The sequence below is a fragment of the Siniperca chuatsi genome, linkage group LG2 (assembly GCF_020085105.1).
Source record: "Siniperca chuatsi isolate FFG_IHB_CAS linkage group LG2, ASM2008510v1, whole genome shotgun sequence".
Taxonomy (NCBI): domain Eukaryota; kingdom Metazoa; phylum Chordata; class Actinopteri; order Centrarchiformes; family Sinipercidae; genus Siniperca; species Siniperca chuatsi.
This window is the reverse complement of record NC_058043.1, coordinates 19,334,667-19,350,802: the sequence shown is the minus strand read 5'-3', so window position 1 is coordinate 19,350,802 and position 16,136 is coordinate 19,334,667. Positions and strand designations below refer to the sequence as shown.

The window sequence follows — 16,136 nt, the reverse complement described above, 5'->3', positions numbered from 1 at the left end:
CTGTCTGTGAAACTGCAATGATGTTGTGCAAACATACAAAGTATAAGACATGACTGTTTAAAAATAAATCTTTATTTTCATACATCAGGCTCAGCAATAAAATATTCACTCAAACCAGTGTGTACTTGGCTGAAAATTGCAATCGCATGTTTGATTGAGAGTTATAAGAAGGATTCTGATATAAGACTGAAATTGCATTGACAAGCTAACAAAACAAACTGTATCACACACATAATAGACAAAAAAAAGCATGCACACACACATTAAGCTCCACTCCAACCAGCCCCAGCCCACCAGCTGCACCTATAATAAAGATTTACACTGAACAGGATCTAGTGTGTCTGGGTGTCACAAACTGATAATGTTGGATTTTTAACCACCAACTAACCAGCCTTGTTCAGTGTGACAAATTGATGTGCTCAAAACTTGTGTACTACTGAAATGAAGCATTGTTAAGGCACTGGCGGTTTGGTTTGAGATAACAGTTCCATGTAGTCCGAAGCAGAAGCAATCTCTTTCTCTCATGCACACAAGTTTACACCATCTCTCTCTCTCTCTCTCTCTCTCTCTCTCTCTCTCTCTCTCTCTCTCTCTCTCACACACACACACACACACACACACACACGACAACTGATCTACTGATTACAAGACATAAAATACCCTACACTGCAGTCAAGCTCCTACAAGTGGAGGATTCAAAACACTTATTTAAGGTGAAATGTTTTATCCCCCCTAATCCTGAAAAACTGTAATTCTTTATCTTCACCCATTTTTTTTTTCCATTTTCATTTGCGACACCAAAGATTATTCAGATGAAATGACAACACTAAAAGGAAACATAAGCACAAATTTAGCATTTCTGTGCAACACCTTTCCATTTCTTACTTCTATAATGCATTAAAGCCTTGAGATCAACAGATGGTGCATTTCAATTCAAAGCACTACAGGTTAAGGCATGTTCTGCTCATTGTGGAGCCACAAGGAGCTGTGTAGATCAGTATCTTTAGTTGTCCACAACTAAGTATCTTTTCTCGTTTCAGTCTACACACCAACTTACAAATACTACAGAAACATTAAATACCATGAAAAGAAAAACATTACAAATTAATAGAAAACGAAACTCATCTACAGCAGGAAAACAAGTACATTAACAACCCAGATCAAAAATAAATCGGTATATACAAACTCAAGTTAAGCTACATTTACATAGACATTTACAAAATCAAAAGCGGTTTTATGCCAAAAGGACTACATTCGTCTGAAGCCTTATGTATCCAATCAAAACAGATTATGCAGGCAATCAGTGTCACCAAATCAAGTTTAGACATAGGCCATGGCGTCAAACGTCAATTAGGTACTTTCGTCAAGGAGAGGCCACAAATTTCTATTGCGGAAGAAAATCCAATTTGCAATTCACATGCAGAGATGCTAGTCACCAACGACAGAGAGCTGATTCTACAAGATCTACCATCAAACCCAAAAACGTTCCGGAAACTGAAAATACAGACTATCCATATCATAAGCCGGACCTGAAATTAAAGTTAGCTGTCTAACCTATTATTCTTACTATGTGAGAGAAGCACCATAATCAACATGGTGACAGTCTTTCTGCTCCTGCTTATGTCTAATAACCCTGCGCAACAGTAGTTTATTTGACTACTATTCTTATGGGTATTTATGCTCTACAATTTTTACAAGATCTACTCCAGTTAGAATACAGGGCTTATTTCAAATGTTAGCAGCATTGATCTAATAGCTGCATCACAAAGAAAACTACTGCCAAAACATTGAAGGATTAAAATCATTACATTACGCAACATTCTGAATCCATGTAACTTAGTATTCACCACTGTTTGTAGAGCAAATCATCACTATCGTGAAAATGTCATCAAACATTGCTACCCATCATCAAAATTCAAACTTTTTGTAGTTAATCACATGTCCCACTGTTTCTATGATTCTGCCTTGGATTCAACATCTTCCATTTAATAAATAAATCATAATTCCTTGATTTCAATGCACAAAAATGTTTAAGTCAAGATGAATCATATGCCGACAACAACTCCGAGAAATCAAATGTGCCTCATTATCATTTTGGATGTTGACAATGCTAGCTAAATGTTAAGACTACCTTATATTTCTAAGTAACTAGCCCACATACACATATACACACACGCTACAGATTTAGCCTTTTTAATGGAGGCATTTTTTGATAACATCGTGGTGATATTACTTTCAGCAAAGTATGTTTTATCACCCTGAAAGTCTGCAATTCTGTCAGCAGACTACATGCATTTTCCTAAAAGGAATTTCTACTATAGTCTTTCCAAATAATTTCAGGTCTGCAACAATGTTAAGAGATCCTTTGAAAAAGTCCGTCAAATGAAATATATTCATCTGTCTATTTACATATATTATATATTTACATATAGTTTCTAATTCTGTTTTAATTCATGTTTTATAGGTTCCTTTTTCTTTAGTTATTTTGGTGACCTTGGGGGAATGTTCTGTTCTTTGCCACTGCGTCTGGCTCCCCGCTGTGGGGAAAACTGTTTGCCAGTGTTCAGGCCTCTCTGATGCTCCTGAATCTTCAGCGTTGCACCGCCGAATCTGACTTGGCCATTCGCCCCTCTGAAGGAACGTAATGGTTGACGAGGAGGACGGCAGTCTCCGGATTTCTCTCGTTTGTCTCTAGTACGCATGGAGTTGGGCCTTGGCTCCTCAACCCTGTTGACCTTGAGCTCTTGCAGGGGTTGGCTGGCTGAGGAGGCAGGAGAGGAGGGAGAGGGTGTCTGTGCTGGTTGAGGGTCCTTGGCCGGCCTCTGGCACACCTCTGCATAGCTGAGCTTTTTTGGCCCCTGGTTAAAGAATGAGTGATAAATACAAAGGTTATGCCCACTTGAAGACTATATGATCCAAAATATTAAAAAATACTCCATCATTAACACAATTACCTTTAAGATCAATGGTAGAGAAGTGGATTACACTGCAGTGGTAGTTTGAAAAGTTTTAAATGTTTTTACACATTTGACCTGTTTTTTTTTTCTTCTTCCCTACTCTAGGACACAATTGGAATCCAGTGAAACTGCTGCGAATTCCGGCTCTCTACAGCGGCCGTCCTCCACAGAGGAGCAAGCTACGAACTTTTCAGAGCCTGTGGATAAACTTACACGCAATGCATACTTGATACTTAGACAATAGATTTTCGGTGGTATATTCTTCCAATTTTATACTAGTTTTATATTAATACTCGACAATGACCTATGAGTCAATAGGGAGCTATAAACTGATGTTGCTGTGAGCTAATGTGGCACTCCAGATGAGAAGGCAGGCCTTACCAGCTCTGATGTTGAAGTTGGGGATGATGGGGAAGGTGCTTTTGTAGAAACAGACTGGCTGCAGGTGGAGGGGGCATGTTCGGAGGCTGCTGGGGAGGCAGCCTGAGTGAACGAGGAGATTTTTCCCTTTGGAATAGGAGGTTCAGCTTTATCCTCTTCCTTTACTGGAGGAGAAACACTAAAATCGACATAAAAAGTAAAAGATAAGTCATTCTCCATGTATATGCCCTTTTTATTCATACACATTTTATTAGCTTGAAATTAACTTTACCTTGAGACTGGTGGTGCCACTGTGTGCGGTGCCACAGGAGCAGGTTTAGCAACCGTTGCCACAGGAGCAGGTTTGCTTACAGAGTTTTCTGAGATGTTTGTGTATCGGGTCTCGTTAACCTCTTGGCTCACAGACTGAAATGACCAAGGATTTATAATAATGATGTGCATTTACCCAACTGTCAAATCTAAAATCTTGAACTATCAAAAGAGGACAAGATATCTACCTTCTTGGTCACCTTTAGGCCACGCACAACATCAGAAAGGCGCATCTCTGGCGTAGTTTCTCCCTGCATGCTGACCACAGATCCCGGCAACGGAGGAAAATTGGAAGCTGCCAGGTCAAACTTTGGTGGAGGTGGTACCTTGGCCTCCATCACAGGGAGAGGCCTCTGTAATTTTCATTACAGTTAAAGTCAAACATAAGATAAACAAAAATACTAACAACTATTTGATAAGGAGATCAGGACCTCCTTTGTCTACAGAGAAGTGTAGGAACAATTGTTTTGGGAAAAATCACACTTTATGAAAAAACAAAACTGAATAAAAGAGGAAATGTGTTTACCGGGGTTTGTTCATCTTCTCTTTTCCTCCTCATGCCTCTGTGGCTACCTCTCCTACAATGAAGACAAATCATTTACATTAGAACGTCTTACATAAGAAAGTCACATTTATATGTAAAAAAAAAAAAAAAAAAAAAAAAAAAAAAACCACCACCACAAAGAATGCAATGGCTTGTATATCCCTGGAACTGATTGACTTTTTGACAAAGTCAAAAAGCTGTTTCCAATAACTGTAAAGTCTAGACAATGTAACTTTGAGACAAGATGTGAACAGAAAGTGACAGGACAAGAAACAAAAACAGAAAATTATCCCCACCACATAACATACACCTCAATATCTGTCACATTTTGGTTGTTAATCTTGATCTCCATAGTGTTAATAAGCAGGATAATATTCCCTCACCTGCCCCGTCCAGACCCACTCAGATATCCACTGGGTACGGTGGCCTGTGGAGAAGTGTCTTTAAGGCTGTAAGAGAGCAGAGAGACTGTCGCTGAAGTGGTGCTTGCCGGTGTCCCTGATGTCTGGAGGGGTTGTGGACTCAAGGGACCAGACCATCCATCTATCAGGGTCCCTGGAGCCAATGAAGAAGAAGGGGGCACGTCTCCAGGCCTAGGGTGACTCTTAACATGGTTTCTGGGCATACACAAAAGGACACACAAACTGAATTTCAGCTCTACCATGAAAAAGTACATTTTGATACAGGGGGTTGTGCAAGTATAATCAGTTACTTATTAGAGGGTAAACACATTATGATGGTGGGTGTAAAGGCTTGTGACAGTTTGATCAGAATTAGCGTAAATGAATGGCATGGGTCAGAGTTAACTGTGACTGTATTTATTTAGTTTCTAAAGGTCATGCATCTCTAAAACGATAAGGTGAACAAGTATTTTCAACTGTAAATAGTTTTTAATAAAAGAATTTGCTTCCCCCCCCCCCCCCATAAATGGAAAATAATTTGTTACATACTTCTTCCAAACATGTGAACCAAATTCAAACAAAGGATATCTAAACCAGTACAACTCAAACATCTTAAATGTATTAATTACATCAATTTTCAATGGCTTTTAACTTCAATGGCTTTACATGTGCTAAATAAAATGGCAAGAGCATTTGTGATTTGTTTAAAGTGATATAAAATCACATCCTAGCACACGTGTTGAGTCTTTCTGCAATTTAGGTAGAGACTGTGAGAGAGGGCGAGGCAAATAAATACCCTATATGCTTCAAATGTGATATATATTTCATGAAAGAGATAAATAAGATTCAACTTATGAATGAGGGAGTTATCGTGTCATCATGACTTGCACCTACCGATTTCTGCTCATGGGTCGATGGCCGTTGATGGAGCTTGAGTTTCCTTTGTAGTTCCCAGGACGGCTGTAACCATTCATTAATCCACCATTTGGGAAAGGTGCCTGGATATCACAACGGCAGCAGAAAATCTAATTAGACTACTCCAGAAAAAATTTCTGATGTTCTGAACAATACATCTGTATAGGGGCTGAAGTTGAGAATATCAATTGCAATAGACACTGCTATGACTACCATGACAATATTATTTTGACAGTGTTAAACCTAAATTATTCTGGACAAAAATAACTTGTAAATTTCTTTTAAGAGACATTCTGAACAATACATTCAGGTTCTCACCAGGGGTGTTTCAAAGTAAGGCATGATGGAAGGGTTCCAGGAGGGAGACACCACAGGGTATACAGGGTACTGCTGCTGAGGGCTGTACACCTGCTGCATGTAGACTGGGGAGCCATACTGAGCCTGTGGTTGGGCATGTTGACTATACACGCTTGAGTCCACACTGTGGAAGCCGTTCTTACCAAAGAATGTGTTAATGGCCTTGATGCGGGCCTGGAGGGGGAGAAAGGGAAAGAAGACAATCAGGTATGTATGCTAGCAGTGAAGATGGACACCTCCACTGTACCTATGATGAGTAGTGACATAGCTCTATCATCCGTTAGTCCCCTCAGATCTCATAAACTCACGGTCATTAGGCCATAAAACACTGCACCGACAAGAAGAAAGAAAGGTGAAGGGAGTGGGGGGGGGGAGTAGAGGGAGAGTGTAGAAGCAGCGATACAGCAGATTGATAGAGAGCTACAGATAAAAGTTCTTCCCAGCCATCCACAGTGCATATGGGTCCTTCCAAGCGCGATACTGATCATCACTGGGGTTTAAACTGGACTGTTAATACATCACAGCCTCATTTGTTTTATCAAGGGAAAAAGGGCACACAAGGTCAAATCAAAGTCCAGCTGAAAAGGTATGTATTAGATACCTGAAATGCAAAGGTAAATGTCACATTGTGATAAGAAGGGCAATCAAACTGTCTGGAGATATGGGTGTGCAACAGTTCGGACAAACACCTCCTTACTTATCAAGTCTCTGTACACACAAATCCCAAGGTCACTCCTGAGGCTACGGCTTAGCCAAACAGCCTAGCCAAGAGAGTAGTGGTGTGACAGCTGACAGCACAACTAGTCTTGTGTAACAAGGCTGGCTGAGTTCCATACTACTGTCTAAATTAGAACCAATAAGAAGTAGTGATTAAAACTCTACTCAGTAGCGTACTAAATAAAGTCAATTACTGGTTATGCAATTCAGTGACAGAACTCACCATGATTGGTTTTCCCTGGAACATTTTCACTTCCTCTCTTAGGTATCTGTAAGCCTGAGGACAGAAAGAAACAAAGGAAAAAAAAAATATTGTGAATATTTATTTATTTAATGTAAAATGATTAATTAAATAAAAGCCCCCCCACCCCCAGAGCACTAGTGTAATATCCAGTGCTTATAACTAAACTTGTCACTTGTACATTTTTGATATACATAGGAAATGATTTATGGCATACTAATATAAAGTAAGCATTCAACCAAAAATATAACTGTATTTTAACTTCAGGATTATACAGCATGTTGGTCAAAAATAAGCCCTTTATTAATGCGGAGATGTACCTGTAGTGCATCCATATCTGACCGAAATGTTATGTACCAGTTGCTGTTGTGTGCAAACTCAGCACTTAACACTTTTGGACAGTTGTCACTCTTAAAAAGAGCCTCCACTTCCTGTGAAAGAGATGCAAGGCACAGGTTACACATTTCTGCCTCCAACACTGAACTCATACAACATCTCCCCACAGGCCACCCTGCACGTGTGTGATAAGATGTCAATGAGGCATGGTATACCCACTACAACAAATGAATCCAAAGTTTTAACATCAAGTACCTACACGCAGGTGTAGTGCGTCACTGTAACTAACTTCTTATCAGCAGCTTTGTCTGACCACAGTGTTAGCAAGCACAAGCATGTGTCAGCACCTCATTTGTAGGACTTACTGTTCAGTGAGATGGGGGTTGTGCTGTGGAGGACTGTGCTTAGTATGCAGTATGGAACTTTCTTTACCTCAACTGGTGTAGTCTCTGGGACCTCTCTCAGAATAATGATGCAGCGACTGTGGTTTGGCCGAACCTTCTCGCCAGTTTCATCAACTTGCACCATGGGAGACGCTGTAACAAAGACACAACCTAAATATAATTGTTTTCACCATCTCAGTGTCCTTATCAACACAACCAAACCCTGGTCAGGAGAACTATGATTAAAAAAAACATGAATGTTAGCAGAAGTGATAAGCATCACAGGCAATAACGTGCTCCTCACTTTATACAGACACAACGGCCAAAAAAATAAAATAAAATAAAAACAACTCTGCCCATCAGCAGAAACCCACTGTGGTGGGGATCTTAGCAGTGACATACAGTTGTATGCAAAAGTTTAGGAACCCCTGACAATTTCCATGATTTTCATTTATAAATATTTGGGTGTTTGGATCAGCAATTTCATTTTGATCTATCAAATAACTGAAGGACACAGTAATATTTCAGTAGTGAAATGAGATTTATTGGATTAACAGAAAATGTGCAATATGCATCAAAACGAAATTAGACAGGTGCATAAATTTGGGCACCCCAACAGAAAAATCACATCAATATTTATTAGAGCCTCCTTTAGCAGAAATAACAGCCTCTAGACGCTTCCTATAGCCTGTAATGAGTGTCTGGATTCTGGATGAATGTATTTTGGACCATTCCTCCTTACAAAACATCTCCAGTTCAGTTAGGTTTGATGGTTGCCGAGCATGGACAGCCCGCTTCAAATCACCCCACAGATGTTCAATGATATTCAGGTCTGGGGACTGGGATGGCCATTCCAGAACATTGTACTTGTTCCTCTGCATAAAGGCCAGAGTAGATTTTGAGCAGTGTTTTGGGTCGTTGTCTTGTTGAAATATCCAGCCCTGGCATAACTTCAACTTTGTGACTGATTCCTCAACATTATTTTCAAGAAATCTGCTGATATTGAGTGGAATCCATGTGACCCTCAACTTTAACCAGATTCCCAGTACCGGCACTGGCCACACAACCCCACAGCATGATGGAACCTCCACCAAATTTACTGTGGGTAGCAAGTGTTTTTTTTGGAACGTTGTGTTCTTTTGCCGCCATGCATAACGCCCCTTGTTATGACCAAATAACTCAATCTTTGTTTCATCAGTCCACAGCACCTTATTCCAAAATGAAGCTGGCTTGTTCAAGTGTGTGTTTGCATACCTCAAGCGACTCCGTTTGTGGCGTGTGTGCAGAAAAGGCTTCTTTCGCATCACTCTCCCATACAGCTTCTCCTTGTGCAAAGTGCACTGAATTGTTGAACGATGCACAGTGACACCATCTGCAGCAAGTTGATGTTGTAGGTCTTTGGAGCTGGTCTGTGGGCTGTTTTTGACTGTTCTCACCATCCTTCGCCTTTGCCTCTCCAATATTTTATGTGGCCTGCCACTTCTGGCCTGAACAAGAACTGTGCCTGTGGCCCTCCATTTCCTCACTATGTTCCTCACAGTGGACACTGACAGCTTATATTTCTGCGATAACTTTTTGTAGCCTCCCCCTAAACCATAATGTAGAACAATCTTTTTTTTCAGGTCATTTGAGAGTTGTTTTGAGGCCCCCATGTTGCCACTCTTCAGAGGAGAGTCAAAGAGAACAACAACTTTCAATTGGCCACCTTAAATACCTTTTCTCATGATTGGATGCACCTGTCTATGAAGTTCAAGGCTTAATGAGCTCACCAAACCAATTGTGTGTTCCAAATAATCAGTGCTAAGTAGTTACAGGTATTCAAATCAACAAAATGACAAGGGTGCCCAAATTTATGCACCTGTCTAATTTCGTTTTGATGCATATTGCACATTTTCTGTTAATCCAATAAACCTCATTTCACTACTGAAATATTACTGTGTCCTTCAGTTATTTGATAGATCAAAATGAAATTGCTGATCCAAACACCCAAATATTTATAAATGAAAATCATGGAGATTGTCAGGGGTTCCTAAACTTTTGCATACAACTGTACTACATTTCATTGTTACTGGTGACTCGGGTGGATCCTGACACCATCTCCTCTGTTGTGAACAGTTTACTAGGTGACCGCTCTAAACAATAGCCTCACATATTACATGTATGGCTTTTGCAGTTTGAAATAATCGTTCAGTGCTTCAATTTCTTATACTCTTAGTTAAGGTGGTCACTTACTCAACTGGGACAGGGAACCTCTACAATTAACAACTGCAGGAGACCCTTCACTTAAGTGCAGGACTTTTACAGCCGTTACGTTCAACCCTTTGCCAAACAAGTTCACACAATGCTGACTAAGCCTATCACCGCCAGGTAAATCTCTCTGTATTTGGCAGTATACTGAGTTTTTAAATATGGTGTCTGTGGCGACATTCCCACGCTGGTGCACTGGTAATGATGCGAAATGATGATGAGAAATTTCTCTGTATTTTTGTAACTATTTCTGAACACGAGCCTGGGTGAGTTCACTGTAGGCATACGTCATAAGCATGTGTTGAAGAGTGTTTGTGTAATTACTCTCACTGCCAGAAGGGGGAGACAAAGGTTTCGCACTCCAGCTTCAAAGCGTGCATTGTTCAAACAAACCACATTCCACTTGTTATAAATAAGTAGTAATAAGTGAGTATTTTAGTTTCAGTCTGTAAACTAAAGTGTCAGTGAATCTGCAAGCATTTCTCACAAATACAGGGAGAACAGCAGCTCAGGTACCTCGCAGTACATCCAGAATGAGGTCCATGTCAGTGGTAAGGGCTTTGATGTCCTCCATGCAAGCAATGGTCCAGATGGGAACAAACTGATCACTATCCATCTGGGATACCAGGTACAGGTCCTTTGATAGGTTCTCTCTGCAAACACCCAAAACAACATTGGACTAAAAACATCATTCAAAATGTCTTTGTTCTACACCTTGTCAACCAGGTCTGCCACACTAAAAGAATAATTTTGAAGACTTCCATCTCACAACATTAGAACAAGATTTAATCAATTCTTCTATTCATCATACAGGAATTGCTTCAGACCTTTACAGCTAAGCCCAAAGTCATGCCCAAAACATAATTTTTCTGTCTATGTTTCACCTTGTAGGAAAAGACTGATAGCCTAAGATAGAAACCGCTTGGTTTAGACTAATTGTTATTAAAAATGAAAATCAAATCAAATTGCCAAATTGAAGAATTAAATTCCATTAATGGCGGTTAGGCCATTGATTCATACCCCTTAACGAGTGCACTTCAGTATATACTAAAATACTCCATTGATTAAATAGCTTGTTCTATGCAGTTATGAAACATATCCCAAGTCAATTCAATTATTCATTACTGATGCTGTTCTTGTAGCTGTATTCACACATACATAAATATGCTCCAGCTAGTGCAATAAAGTATAAAAAAGTATCAGTGTAAAAAAAAACTGGAATTAACACTGGAAACAGTAGCAACTTGTATAAAAAAAAAAGGACTTTGTACATTGCTACACTACTCACCTACAAAAGCAGAACTCGAGCTGTTTCTTCAAAGACTCTCTTAGGTTCTCCTCAGACATTGGTTGTTGCTTAGTAACATCATCTATGGCTGATTCGCATTGTGGATCAAAGGCTAAATACCTCAAGTCAGGGTGGTCTGTGCCATTCACAATGCCCTCTGTGGATACAGGGACATAATCAGCAGTGCTGTCAGGATATTCAGTGTCATATCCTTTTCCCCCTGAAGAGGGAATGTCTGAGTAACCTAAGATAGAGGAGGCAAGCAGTAAGAAAATGGTTGTTAAATAACTGTCATGTTTAGACAACATCATCTAAATGCGCTAAACAAGCTTTGTCATGCTTTGTCTTTACAGTTACAACGATTTCCTTAAATACCATGTCTTTGTGTAATTATCTTGGAAACGTTCAATAAATACTATACATGTCTATACGTGTCACACATAGACTATCCCCATACTTTAGTGCTGTAAGTGCAAGGGTTTGGTTTACGTTAACGACAGATTTACGTGAGGAGAAAATGTAGAAATCCTCAAGTTAGAAAACATTCTCTGCACACAGAAGTGAATAAATTCATACCATCGGTCATCTGAGCGGGAGGAGGGTAGGTCAGCAGCCAAGGAGAATCCTCCGTCTCCTCTGGGATGTCATTCTGGTGGGCAGGGATCTCCTGCCACACTTTAGCATTGGGGTTCAGGCCAGCTCCCTTTGTGGTAACCTGCATGATTTTAAGAATATACTGTGAGTTACAGAAAATAGTTTTGAGTACACACCTTACACAGTAGGTTACAGGAAACACAACAGTGTGAGCAGGATAGCAGTATTTTGATCCTGCAAGTGATGTCAGACATGCGGAGATTGGTTTTCAAAACTGTTTAGTTTCCAAAAGTGGAACCAGGACTACCAGACCGGTAGAACTGTGGAGGAAGAACAGGTGTCTGTTGGACATTTTAAAAAACAGATCATCATGTGTAGTAGTGTGTAGTGTGAAACTGCCAAGTGGTGTAGTGTATAAAGTACTAACAGGCAAACAGAACATATTTGCAAAAGCACCTTCCTACTACATAGAACAAATAATCAAATACAGAAGTCTTTTGCGAATCACCGCTTATGTGTATGCTTTCCACGACTCCAGGTAAATTAAAAGTCCAGCCTTCAGACAAGATAATTTGTTTATCATCAGTCACTCAAAAATTTGAGAAAAACCTTTGGAACAAGGGCAAATTCTGCAGAATAAAACTGAACATGATTTCTGAACTCACAGACATCATGTCTCTTATGAGAGCAGCATCCTCCAGCCCTCTGGAAATAATCCAAACTAGCTTTTTATTGGAAGTTATGGATTGTATTGCGCCCCATTTGCTATCTATTTTGAACAGCTTGCTGTCTACTGGCTGCGTCCCAGATTACTTTAAAACTGCTTGTGTCCAACTAGCCCTAAAAAACCTGGGCTTGATCCCACCCTCCCAGATAACTATCGTCCTTTTAATTCCGAGGTTCTCGAAAAAATTGTTTCTAAGCAGTTTCTTGATGTTGTGGAAAATAATAGTACCTTTGAAAAGTTCCAATCTGGTTTTTGTCAGCACCACAGCACTGAGACAGCCCTTCTCAAAGTCACCAATGACCTTTTAATGAATGCCAACGCAGGCATGTGCTCAATTCTTGTGCTGCTGGACCTAACTGCTGCCTTTGACAATATTGACCATGGCATTCTTCTCGACAGACTGAGGCACTGGGTGGGCATATCTGGCACTGCACTAGACTGGTTCTCATGTTATTTGTCCAATAGGAAATTCTGTGTCGCCATTAATAACTTCATGTCATTGTGTTCCCATATCAAGTATGATGAGCCTCAAGGTTCAATTCTGGGACCAATACTGTTCTCCTTATATATGCTCCCCTTGGGTGATGTCATCCGTAGACGTGGGATTTCTTTTCATTGTTATGCGGATGACACACAGTTGTACCTCCCTGTCAAGCCCACTGACCTTAGTATGCTTATATTTTAGGCCTTTTAATCCCTTATAAACCTTCACGTAGTTTGAGATCTTCGGGCAGGGGTCTTCTGTCTGTTCCTGTATCCAGAATGAAAACAACGGGGGACAGAGCTTTTGCCATCAGGGCCCCGACAATTTGCCTGAAGAAATTAGGTTGTCAGAGTCAGTGTCTTAAGTCTCTTCCCAAAAAGCATTTTTTAAATTGGAAAGCATATCCTGATCTTACTCAGGCTGTCTTTATGTATTTCATCATTCACTGTGGTATTTTATTTCTCTCTCTGTGAAGTACTTTGTACTTTGTTTTGATAAGTGCTCTATAAATAAAGTTTATTATATTATTATTATTATTATTGTTGTTGTTATTTATAAAAATAAAAAAGCCAGTAGGAAACTCAGGAATCATCAGCATGCAATTACTAAGTAATGAATAAGGTATGAAAGCAGTTTTTACATGTTGTAAGCCACGCATGCCTTTAAGTTACTACTACTCAACATCAAACCTGAAAATAATCGAATATAATCATAGCCAATCCAATGAATGAAGCTAGTTCATAAGAGATCCTGTAATCCTTCTTTTCTGTCTTTGCAAGGCCTCAGCTCTTCACACACAAACAAACCACCCGAGCTTGAGTTTTCATTGGCTACTTTATCACTTTACCCCGCCTCTCAAATGGTCATGTGTAACCATACATGACGTAAATCCGCCTCTGAGCTTCAGCGTGACTTTAACGAGGCATTTTGACCTGTCATCCATTGCAAAACCTAGAGTGTGCTTCCATCATTGATGCTAAACCACTACACGAATGTCTCTCAACCTTTCAGTCCAACCTGTCTGCTGTCCAAAATGTAGTTACAATTCAGCGGCTCTGGGTTTGCAGCGAAGCAAAGTAGCTTTACTTTGGGGGTCAGGAAGAAAGAGCACATGGTGCCGGGAGATGCCCATGCAACTTAAAACAGGCGACGACATTCGTTTCTCTTTAAGTATGATTAAGTATTGCTGATTCTGGATACAGGGCGTTTGTGGTTAATTGATTACTAAGTTAAATCATCCCCGCATCGATCGCCTTTCAAAAGTTGACATCTCCGCAGCGCATAGCCATGACCTTTATCACGGAACTCTGATAGCTAACGTTATTTAGCTACATTTGTGTAACAGCTAACATTAAACTCAAATCACGTGTAGTGGTTACTCACGTTACTCATGGAGCGTAAGGGAATTAAAATATAGCCCAAGTTACGTTTAGTGCAACTTAATGGAGCGAGATGTCACAGTATTCCCCAATTCAACATGTTCTGTAACACGTGTTGGTAGCTATTTTATAAGTCTGTGGTTGGTAGGGTATGCGTGTGTGATGTGGCTCCATATTTTGACTAGGACACCATAAATAACTGTCTTTAGCTAACTAGCTTAAGTTTAACTTACTAGCAGACCAGTTGGAAGCGGTCTTTCTTTACAACCCTTAACTTAAGATAATTTATTCGACAGGTTGACAATAACACACAAATAACTGTCCGTGTAAATAATAAAAGGCATAGTCAGGGTTAATGCTCAGAACTAACTAGTTAAAGTGTAAAGTCACTATAGCAGAGTAAAGCAGTTTGGTCGAGCTTTAGACAGAACGAGTCAAACGGGATGAAGGACGCAAACAGGTTGTCGCATGTTAGCTAGCGTGCCCCTTTCCAGGCCCAAAACTCACCATGCTGCTTTGATCCTCGCCTTCTTATGATGTCCTCTTCAGCTCCGAAGAATTTAATTTCCCTGTTGGTTTTATTCTCCTGCGAAGGATTTAACTCTTATAAATTTTTGGCCGCACTTATTTAGAGTGGCCCTTCGTCGCTTTCTCCGCTTAACTACCGTCTCCGCGGTAACGTTATTCAAACAGCCGAATGTGCTCCAGTCCAAACGGTGCGTCAACTCTGCGCGGACCACAACTTTGAAAGCTTCTAATTTATAACACTAACGACTGTTTTTAGTAAAAACGTTTCCCATTTGACGAAATATGTTCCTCAGCTCAATTCCTCATCCCGCAATTCAGCTTCGAGGCACCGCTCATCCAGTATGTGACAGCTGCGTCCTCTGTCTGCCTTGCAGTCCAAACTGCGGCCAAGTCAAATGAGGCGTCGTTTGCGAAAACCCGGTCTAGCCAGCCGCCGCTTGGATTTTGAGACGATGCGCGTCTATTCGTTGTGTTATGGTACGGGTGCTTGGAGTGGCCAAAAATACTAAGATAGACCCGTATTTCAGCAATAATTAATCAGATTTGATATTTCAAGTAAAAACGACATTATATTGCACACTATATGAAATCCAATTATAATAGAATTACTCAAAGTGAATCTACTGTACTGTTTCTTATTTAGAAAGGGAGCTCAAAAGTTACAATATCATCAAATATTCATCTTTGACCTGTCATAAAGTCATAATAGGTGACAAAAGTTTCAATGGATTCCTGTGCAGGATGACCCCGACTATATCCATTTCATTTTAAAGGGAAAGTCAGCTCAAATGACATCACAACACAGTCAATATTTTTTTTCCTTTAGACGTTGACTGAAATTTTCAATGGAATCCTGTTCCTTTAAGTTTTGGTTAAAGTTAGCTCAAATTACATTACCATTCATAATTTCCTCATATTTTAACTGTCATTTAAAATGACAAATATGAGGAATTTATTAATGGTATAATGTCATTTTAGCTGACTTTCCCTTTAATTTTCTATTAAGGAAACGGTTTTATCACATTATAATGTGAGAAATAAAGATATATAATTCATCCACGGCGAGACATTATTGCTGTAATGAGTGATTCGTCACTTTTGGCCGCTCGAAGCACCTGTACCGTAACAGCGCGAATAGACGCGCATCAAACTCCAATCTGGCTGGACCGGGTTTTCGCAAGTGACGGCTCACGCCACCTCCACCTCCCCGGCAACACCAATGCTAACACCGCAGCGTAGCAACAATTGAATGTGACCTCTCCGAGGGGACAGTACGGCCGCAGGAGTCGATGCACTTATGAGACTCCCCTCGAGCTTGTAACGATATGACACACGAAGCTAGTTGATG

General features: G+C 40.2%; 1 protein-coding gene across 4 annotated transcripts; it reads right to left on the bottom strand.

The window, feature by feature from the left end:
- Positions 1-54: 54 nt before the first annotated feature.
- Positions 55-15,232, bottom strand: larp4ab (La ribonucleoprotein 4Ab). Of its 4 annotated transcripts, none has more exons than XM_044177806.1 (15): positions 14,768-15,232; positions 11,653-11,791; positions 11,197-11,320; positions 10,305-10,441; positions 7,591-7,694; positions 7,143-7,253; positions 6,805-6,858; positions 5,826-6,038; positions 5,487-5,590; positions 4,575-4,808; positions 4,174-4,225; positions 3,836-4,000; positions 3,610-3,743; positions 3,339-3,516; positions 55-2,858 (listed from the first exon to the last, which is right to left on the bottom strand). In XM_044177806.1, exons 1-15 carry the CDS (start codon positions 14,768-14,770, stop codon positions 2,481-2,483), a joined length of 2,130 nt encoding a protein of 709 aa, XP_044033741.1. In that variant the 5' UTR covers positions 14,771-15,232; the 3' UTR covers positions 55-2,480. The 4 variants fall into 4 exon arrangements, with proteins under 4 accessions (XP_044033741.1, XP_044033735.1, XP_044033725.1 ...); XM_044177800.1 differs by having other exon boundaries at positions 11,077-11,233; XM_044177790.1 differs by having other exon boundaries at positions 11,077-11,320; positions 14,768-15,231.
- Between the last annotated feature and the right edge of the window lie 904 nt (positions 15,233-16,136).